The sequence below is a fragment of the Arachis duranensis genome, chromosome 5 (genome assembly GCF_000817695.3).
Source record: "Arachis duranensis cultivar V14167 chromosome 5, aradu.V14167.gnm2.J7QH, whole genome shotgun sequence".
NCBI lineage: Eukaryota > Viridiplantae > Streptophyta > Magnoliopsida > Fabales > Fabaceae > Arachis > Arachis duranensis.
Window position 1 is genome coordinate 102253114 of NC_029776.3, and position 8988 is coordinate 102262101.

Sequence of the window (8988 nt, forward strand, 5' to 3'; positions counted from 1 at the left end):
AACTCTTAAAATATATTAGTACAAATTTATTTGTGTATTTCAGTTAAGCTATCTCTATTTCAAGTGGTGCAAAAAATATTTGTTCGTGGTTTAAACGTTTAAAGTTTATTTATAAGTTCATAGACAATTAAAGTATGTTTGCTTTGGCAGAAAATTTATTATTGATTTTATTACTCAATTCGTCATCTGTTTGAGTATTATTAACTAATAGGTTTGGGTTGATGGGTTAGATTTGGTCGTTTGGGTTGGAATTGCGGTGATTTGGGCGACGGGAATAGGGTGGGGTTAGCGTGTTGGGAGATTGTTTTAAAAATTTTGTAATTATCATTTCCCTCGAGAGTAAATTTGTCATGAAATTAAAATTCTTAGGAGAATGACCATCTTAAAATTTATTAAATGTGAAGAAAAATTTTGAAAATAAAAGATATCGAAGAAGATTTTGATTTTAGGCAAAAGTATTGAGTACCGATACTTTACTATTATTAATTTATTATTATTGTCCTTGTAGTATAATATCCAATATGTATAATCGCTAGTGAAAATGAAAAAAAAATGAAATATACAAAGATTAAAAGGTCACACTTGTAACTTTGTAAGAGAAGCAGCTACTGATGGGGGCTAAGAATCCTGTGTTTCTGGTTTAATATCTTCACCTGCTTGAGGTGTATGGATGCGACTCCTGAGGTCCTCAAACGCCTTCATGCTCTCTGCATCGAAGCCACCTGCAAACTGAAAGAGAGTTTCCCCACCACTGTTATTTTCTGGTTTTCAATTTATTCTGTTTTCAATCGATAATATTGAATAATTTTTTTAGCCAAAAGTAATAAGTACGATAATCGGAACATGTTTATTTTTATCCTATAAATTAAACAGAAGTTTGTTAGATTTTTTGTAAATTTGACACGTATTTAAATGAAAAATGTGTATGTAATAAAAAAGATGCNAATTTATAATTTATATTATCTATTAAATCTAATATTTTTATTTAAAAATAATTAGGCTCTTATTTTTTTTATTTTATTAATTTTCATATTTTAGAGAAGGTTGATCCATATGTAATAAACCTCTTCAGCACATGTAAAATTGTAAACAGAAACGGAAACAAAATAAGCTATGATTACCTGATGGACACGGAAAGCAAAACGAACACCTTGCAGTACCAAAAACTCTCTTGTTGGTTCCTTCTCAGGTCCAGATAATATATCAAGCTCTGACGCCACACGTTTCATGTACTTCTTTGCCAATTGCACTGAAGAAAGCTTGATCTGCAAATGTGATGTTTTATCACTTAAGTTACGTGTCAAACGACCATCAAACCAAGAAATTATTTCAAAAATAATACTAAAAAGATAATAATACAAATTTATTTTATTTAACTTAATATTTATAATTTTTTATATGTAATATTCATAATTATATATTTATTATATTTAAAATTATTTATTTATCTCAATAATAATTAAAAATATAAAATAAAAAAATGAATGCATTAAAAAATGTCAAAATAAAAGTAAGTTATGGCACCCAAATTATAGCTTCCAAATATTATTTTTGTTGAAAAGGATCTATGTACCTATGTGTTAATTATTTATTTTTGGTAGATTAATATTATGCGGATACTGCAAATCCGTATACGGCTACACTTGCAATGTATTCCATACACATAACTTGATGATAATATAACTATAATAGCAATGTGCATTGAACTGTGAACTACAACAGAGACTAGGTAACATACCTTGCCCACCACTCCAGAATCCATGAGCCAGTTTACAGGGATACCAAATTCTCTGTACCGCGAAATAGCCATATCTCTTGTGCGTAAGAGTGCATATACACTTTGCTCAACTCTGAAGGGACAATAACAAAAAATTCAGTTTTCAAGCAACGATTGATTTGAATTGATTCATCTCAGAAAGATGCATACTTCTCAAGCAAAGAATACATCTTCTTTAGAGCCGCTTCGCACGAGAGTTTGGGATCATCGACAAAGGTTGAGACTTTATTCTCCAATTTCATCAGATCCTGATATTCAAATGCTGCTTCCCTTAGTGCATCGGCTTTCCCTTCAGGCCAATCAAAGTGCTTCAGCACAGCTCGTTCATCAACCTTGGCATAACACATGAAAAGAGTTAATAAGAAAGTGATATATCATGCTGCATGATTATTTCCATGTAGTGGTTTTACGGGGCCTAATATTAATTCGAGTAATGATAGAGAACTGACTTTTTTCCGCCAACATTAGCCAATTTTTTTATAATTATTTTGTTAATCTTAAATTCTAAACTCTAAATCCTAAATTATAAACCTAAACCTAAAGTTGATTAATATCGGCTAACTAGAAGTTGTTCCTTGTACTTTCTCTATTAATTCTTGATGCTGCATGACACATTATATGTATACCAGGAAGGAAAGTTCCTCATCTAGCCAGTTCACAAAGGCAACAAGGTCTTCGATTTCGGAAAACGATGCTGCTCGAACTTCAGTTGCCAAGGACATGACAAAATCACCTTGCGATTCTACATCAGCTTTGACCTATATCCCAAAAAACAAAATTTCAAAATCTGTTCTGACTTCAATAAGAAAGTAGCAAAAGAGATTAAAAATTTAAAAGAAACAATCCTTGAACATACAGCTAAGAGGAATGATGATCTGTTCTCAATTTCACCAATCATGTTGCTCCTTGCATCAGACGCATTACTTGTTGAAGAAGCTAACAGTGATGAAGTATCCTTCTTTGCCTCTCTTTTCATTAATGTTTGATAAAATTCGACTAGCTCTGGAGCTCGGTGAACTTTGTCGCCATCCATTGCTCCTCTCGATATGCTTCCTGGTGGAGGAGGTGGCGGTGGTGGCAGTGGAGCACCTGGAGGAGAAGGAGGAAGAGGCGGAGCAGATGGTACTCCGTTAGAAGGAGTCAGATTTGTGCCACTCGGAAGACGACCGGCTGGTTTAGGAGGTGGCCGAGGTATCCTAGTAGGCCTTTTCTCAATCTCTGCAAGCTTCATCTTGCTAATGCTTTGTGTGTCAACGCTCTTACCATCTTCAGATTCATCATTGGTACTGCCAGAAACAATTGTCTTCTCCTTTATTTGAGTTAGTTTCGGTGGCAGAGTTATAGACCTCTCTTTACTCATGCCACTCAAACTTGAGTTATCGCCAAATTTTTGTGCTCTTGCTTTGTCAGCTTTTTCTTTGATCTGTTTCTCCCTGGCTAACGCCAATTTGTGCCGGTCTTTATACGCCGGATACTTTTCCTCCATTGATCCCTCAACTACTGACTTAGACATCAACTGGAATGAAGTTGCAACAGAATTCAGGGGATCATTATTGTTTGGAGTTCCAGGAGAATCAGGATTATTTTCCTGATCCCTTAGCCCAAATGTAGTGATGGCTACACTATCGCCTGCGTTTCGCAACATCAAGCTCTCCAGCGGACCCCTCGGCTTAACTCCCATACTCATCCTTCTTGGAGAAAGAGATCGAGCCGGCGAGGAAAGTGTACTATCATCTTTGGTCTTACCCCATTTCTTCAACTTCTGCATCAAGCCAGCTTTCTTGCTAAGGCTACTATATTTGCTAGTAGAGCTATCAATTGAGGTGTTGTCGAAATCTTCGCTTCCTGGGGAAGAAGGATGGGAGAAGTTGCTGTCTAGATCAGTGTCGCCTTGGCCACGTTCTGATCCGCCGGCGTATTCTAGCATTAGCTGCTTAGCCTTCTCTTGTGATTTCGGGCTGAGGCTTTTGCTGAGGTCGCGAGCTGATACTTTTCCTTGGGGTGCTTGGTAGTTCCTGAGCTCATATCTCAAGCACGCATTAACCCAACGAAGGTATACCAGCTCTTCTACTTCACTGAACCTATTCATCTGAAGTCCTTCTACTTGCTTTAGAAGATCTTCATTTGCATGCCTCACTTTGTTCACCTCTTCTTTTACCTTGGCCACCATTTCACTCTGCAGGTAACGTTCTTGAAAATAAGGTTACACTCATCATAAAAACGACTAAAACATATTCGATTTAATTCAACATTTTCACGAAACACTTATGCAACCTTCACAATAGAAGATTTCAACGAATTTACATAGCTTTTCAAAGGAACTTTCTTCTTAATTTTTTATATGTTTCGTTAAATAATAAGCTCAACATTGATGAAACATAGTCCAATAAAGTGCAGAAGGAAGAAATGAATTTAAACATTACATTTTGGCTTCACTATTATTTCTTTTTTATTTTGGTTCCTATATTTTCTTTTTGTGCTTTTGGTCCAGTAAAATAAAATAAAAAATGTCTATTTTAATCTAAAAAATGATATATGTATACTGAATTCAGCTACCAAATCAGTTATAACATGTATTGTTTAACTCATTTTCAATGTAATATTTTGTATTTCAACACATATTCTACATAAGTGGTAGATTTGGTAGTTGATTTTAGTGTATACATACCCACCGCTATTTGACGTGACACACCAGTATTAATTTTCTGTAAGGGGCATAGTTCAAGACAACACAAACAAAACAGACATGTAATTGTGCATGATTGATTTTCATTGATATTTCGGGTGCTTTCAACTGGGAGTTCTTAGGTTTTGGTGATTCAAAGCTTCAAAAATATGAAACTGTATCTTTAGGACTCTAACCTCTGTCATAGTCGAGAGCTCAGCGACTTTGGATTCGGCCGTGTTGAGTTTAACGGTTAATTCTCGCTTCTCATGTTGAAGCTCTTTGTTTCTTCTCTTAAGCTCCACCACTTGGACCTCTAAATCGTTCGCAGCTTTGAGTTTCTTCTCAATTTCTGCATCTTTTCTCACCGCGTCTTCTTCTTTCAGCTGAAGACCAGAAACTTGCTGCTTAAGCAACAGCAACTGTCCTTTTGTTTGGTTAGCTTCAAGCTGCATCTGCCTCTGTAGCTCCTTGATCTTGTTTCTCGCTACCTCGAGTTCTCTTTTGGCCGAGCTTCCTCCATTCGCAAGCTCTTCTTGAAGCTTCTTTCTCTCTGCCTGCAATGAATTGATCTTATTATTGAGCATATCGATTTCTACTGTCTTGATCTTCAGCTGCCTTTGTAACTCGACGATATCCGATTCTTGTTCCTTCAGTCCATAGTATTCGAGCAACTCTCCTTCGAGTTTCACTTCCCTCTCCTCCAATTCCTTAACAAGCATTCGCAACCGATCTAGCTCGCTCGCATTGTTCGCCATCTCTAGTTCATAAACTGTGTCTTTCTCGCCTCGTACGGGAAACTCGATCTCTCCCGATAGGAGATGTTCGAATTCTGGTAAAATATCATCTTCGAAGTCGTTAGCTCTGTTAATTATGCTGCTGATTCGCTTAACCTCCTCTTTCTCCTCTTCCTCCTCCTTCTAAAAAACACATCCAAAGAAACAAAGTTAACAAAGATAAGGAAAGTTCTTATTTGGCCAATAGATATGAACATGAAAGAGAGTGCATTAATAAAAAAAATACACTTGATTCCGTTATTTAATTAGTCTATTCTGTTTAACTAATCCAAGAAAACTACACTAAATTTTTAAAAAGTTATTATCATTTCATTAACATAAGATTGATTATTTTCAATTAAAAACATGATGAAGTTCTTCTTTACAAACTTACATCCTTCTTATCGAGCTCTGCTTCTTTGCCCTCACCTTGACGCTTTCTACTTCTTGCTTCACCATGTTCTGAGATATTAACTCATAGGGTCAATCTTATAATCCTAAATTCGATTGGCAACAAATATGAATCATGAATCCCAAAATATTATTATTTAAAAGTAAAAAAAAAAAAAAAAGATTAGTGAATAAGAAAATCAAGTACCTGATTTTGAGCCTTTAACATTCAGCTGCTTAACTGTATATGCTGCAAGTGAAGCAGCAACTACAAGTCCTAACCTTACTATCATGAATCTTTAGCTGTTTGAAATACCTTAATTTTGCATCGATAGTTTAAACACGAAACCCATTTCAAGAACCACCCTCCACCACCCATTTTCCAGAACCTCCATAACTGAAATTTTCAAACCATTATATGATAGAGAATTAAGTTAAGCCCAACCCATGTTTAGAAGATTCATTTATATGAATAATATTTCAATGGCAGATACACACAATTGGGTTTATCATCTTATCAGGTTTATGAAACTTCCTAAGAGAAACAGCAACCACCAATAACTAGAGGCCAATGTTAGTCCCAATAAATTGACAAATATATACATATATATACATATTTTAATGTTTATTTTTTTCTCAAAAGGAATATTCATAGTTAAAGCCAGGCAGAAGAACAAGACTGAAAACGACTAGTGACAGTAAAATTAGAAATGCAGACATGTTCCGCAGTGGCTTTGTTATTTGGTGGTTTGCTTATTCCATAATTCTTGATTTTAAGGTTAATTCTACTTTAGTATTTTTTTTTATTTTTTCTAAGATAAATTACTGAATTAGTACTATAATGAGAAATATGTTGTTCTGTTTCTGTACATCATTTAATGCAGCATTCACACATGATTGATATTGTATATTTTTCCAACCAATATCCTCCTATGTATTTACATATTATTGATAATTAATTTTATTTATTGGATTTTTTGTTATTTAGTATTTTATTTTGTTAAAATTTCATTAGTTAATTGGGATGTCTTATACCGAATAATAAGAATGATAATAATTTTGATGTGTTTGAATTTCAACCATTCAATCTATTAAATTGGTCAAATGGTCATTAGTCTGTATTTGAAGACAAGATCAAGAGCTAACTCTAATAACTATATATGTATTATGTATTTTTATTAATAAATAAATTTAAGTGTATAACTTATTTGTGAAAACATTGAATACAAATAATAACTTTGGTTCTCAATGATTATTTTTTTGTTCTCATGAAAACAAAGATAAAAAAGACGTTATGACAAAATAAAATCTAATAAAAACCTTTTGTGTTCTTGCACTTGACAAAGGACCCACAAATAAAATCTCATAATCAAGGGACTTCTATTTGTCTGATTAATGGGAATAGAATAGAAGTTTTCTTATTTATTTTCGGAACAGGTGGGTCCAGCAGCTTATCGGCAAGGTCTAATTGGGTTTTAACTGAAAAGAAATAAGAATTGAGGATAGAAAAGCTAAATACAGAAACCAAGATATGATCAAGTAAAGTAAAGCGTGAAGTTTTACTCGGTGGACTAAAGCAAATGGAAGCTATTGGACATTGGCAAGAAAGAAAAAGAATGCAAAAGAAAAAGTGCCCGTTCCATTATTATGTTTCTTCCCAAGTCCACATCACATTGTTAATCTTTTTGGCATTTCTCTTGAACTAACATTTATCACATATAAATTAAAAATAAATTAAATAATACATATATCTATACACAAATAAATTATGATTATAATAGTTAATTTAATAGCTATTTTTTGTGTAATAATAATAATAATAATAATAATAATAATAATAATAATAGGATTCGTGTGTGTGGGAAATTTTCTGCTGTAGTATATTTCTTGCTAGTTGCTACTAAGCTTGACCAACTTAACGATGTTGTCTGAAAACCCAGAATTGTCATTTCGCATCCGATCCGTTCATGAAAAACGACAGAGAATTTCCCCAAACACCCACAATCCTCCAAATCAATGCAAAAACATAAGTGGATGGTATTACAGATAGAAAATCGTATTATAGCATTGACAAGTAGAAACATATACCAGAAGACAGCTAGACGAAGCCATTTGTTGCCTTGTTGGTGTGGGCCTGACAATAAAAGGTATACCTGTGCCGAAAGATAAGGAAGATAAAATACTCAAAAAAATTGTAATCGTCATAAAAATAATTAAAAAATAATTTTTTATATGGATAAATTAATAAAATAATATTTAAAATATATTTTGTTAACAAAAAAATTTTGAAAGACACGAATAATAAATAAAAAAATGTTAGGAGTTAATAATTTTTTATTAATATTAGTCAATATTTTGAGTCAACATCTTATTTTTATACTATTGGAGTTTAGAATTTATGATTTAGTATTTTTGGTTTAGAATTTAATCTTTAAAATTTAGTATTAGTCAAGTATTGAAAAAATAATAAATTTTATTAATCATGTAAGATTGCTCACAAACAAACTACTCAAAAAGAGTTAAAAAATGTAACTAAAATAACAAAAATGTATTATATTTTCATAAGTTGCAAATAACTTGTGTAACATCCTAATATTCAGATCCTTATACCTGAGTCATAAGTCAATGATAATAAAGTGGTACGACTCTCAATGTGAAATTATGATATCTACATATGTATAATTGTAGAAAGTATTAGACGAGAAGTCTGAAAAGGAGTTAAATAAATCGCGAACGGATAACACTCTCGCATCGATAAAACAGAAGATAAAGGCGTATTCGAAAAGCGATATAAAGTAAAACATTAAAGAATAACAGAATAAAGATAGGATATAAATATATAACATAGTAAATAGCCACTAGTCGCGACCTACAAAGTTTAGGCCGGCTAGAGTTACAGAATTTAAAATAAGTTTGATAACAATATCTCCTATCTCTCCTAAAATATACATAAATGCCTCTATAAGCAAGTTTTCAAAAGGAATAAATACATAATATAATTTTTTTAAAAACAAGTACAGAGAGAGTCTAAACAAAATATAAACAGAGTCCAAATTTCTTAGTCATCTCTCAGATGAACTACAACTTATTGCTGAGCACCTGAACTTACATATGAAGAACAAGAGATATATATAGAATGAGAACCCCAACACATGGGTTCCCAATACAGTAAAAGTGTCAAATAAATACAATGCATTATAATAGGAACTCACTAAGCATCTTAAACTTTCTTTCATCAATTATTCACCCTAAGTTTTCACTAATCCATGAATTACGCAACTGTCTTAGGGGATATTAAGTCTAATTCAATTTTTCATCTTTTTCAACTTTCCAAACTTTTCAACTTACAATTTATTACAGTATCATAACCAAAACCAGCA

The 8988-nt window shown here is 32.9% G+C and overlaps 1 protein-coding gene across 2 annotated transcripts; it reads right to left on the reverse strand.

Annotated features, from left to right (window-relative positions):
• Positions 1 to 472: 472 nt before the first annotated feature.
• LOC107491279 (protein CHUP1, chloroplastic) lies at positions 473 to 6113 on the reverse strand. Of its 2 annotated transcripts, none has more exons than XM_016112102.3 (9): positions 5817 to 6113; positions 5613 to 5680; positions 4640 to 5359; positions 2634 to 3953; positions 2404 to 2535; positions 1928 to 2109; positions 1739 to 1850; positions 1122 to 1265; positions 473 to 729 (listed from the first exon to the last, which is right to left on the reverse strand). In XM_016112102.3, exons 1-9 carry the CDS (start codon positions 5899 to 5901, stop codon positions 619 to 621), a joined length of 2874 nt encoding a protein of 957 aa, XP_015967588.1. In that variant the 5' UTR covers positions 5902 to 6113; the 3' UTR covers positions 473 to 618. The 2 variants fall into 2 exon arrangements, with proteins under 2 accessions (XP_015967588.1, XP_015967587.1); XM_016112101.3 differs by having other exon boundaries at positions 4640 to 5362.
• Between the last annotated feature and the right edge of the window lie 2875 nt (positions 6114 to 8988).

What these genes read in the sequence shown, in the direction of transcription:
- LOC107491279 (XM_016112101.3), bottom strand. Translation starts at nt 5,901, where the DNA reads ATGATAGTAAGGTTAGGACTTGTAGTTGCTGCTTCACTTGCAGCATAT. An exon ending in CAGAGCTCGATAAGAAGGAT is followed by an intron (nt 5,363 to 5,612) that starts GTAAGTTTGTAA and finishes TGTGTTTTTTAG; the next exon opens with AAGGAGGAGGAAGAGGAGAA. An exon ending in ATGTATTCTTTGCTTGAGAA is followed by an intron (nt 1,851 to 1,927) that starts GTATGCATCTTT and finishes TTGTCCCTTCAG; the next exon opens with AGTTGAGCAAAGTGTATATG.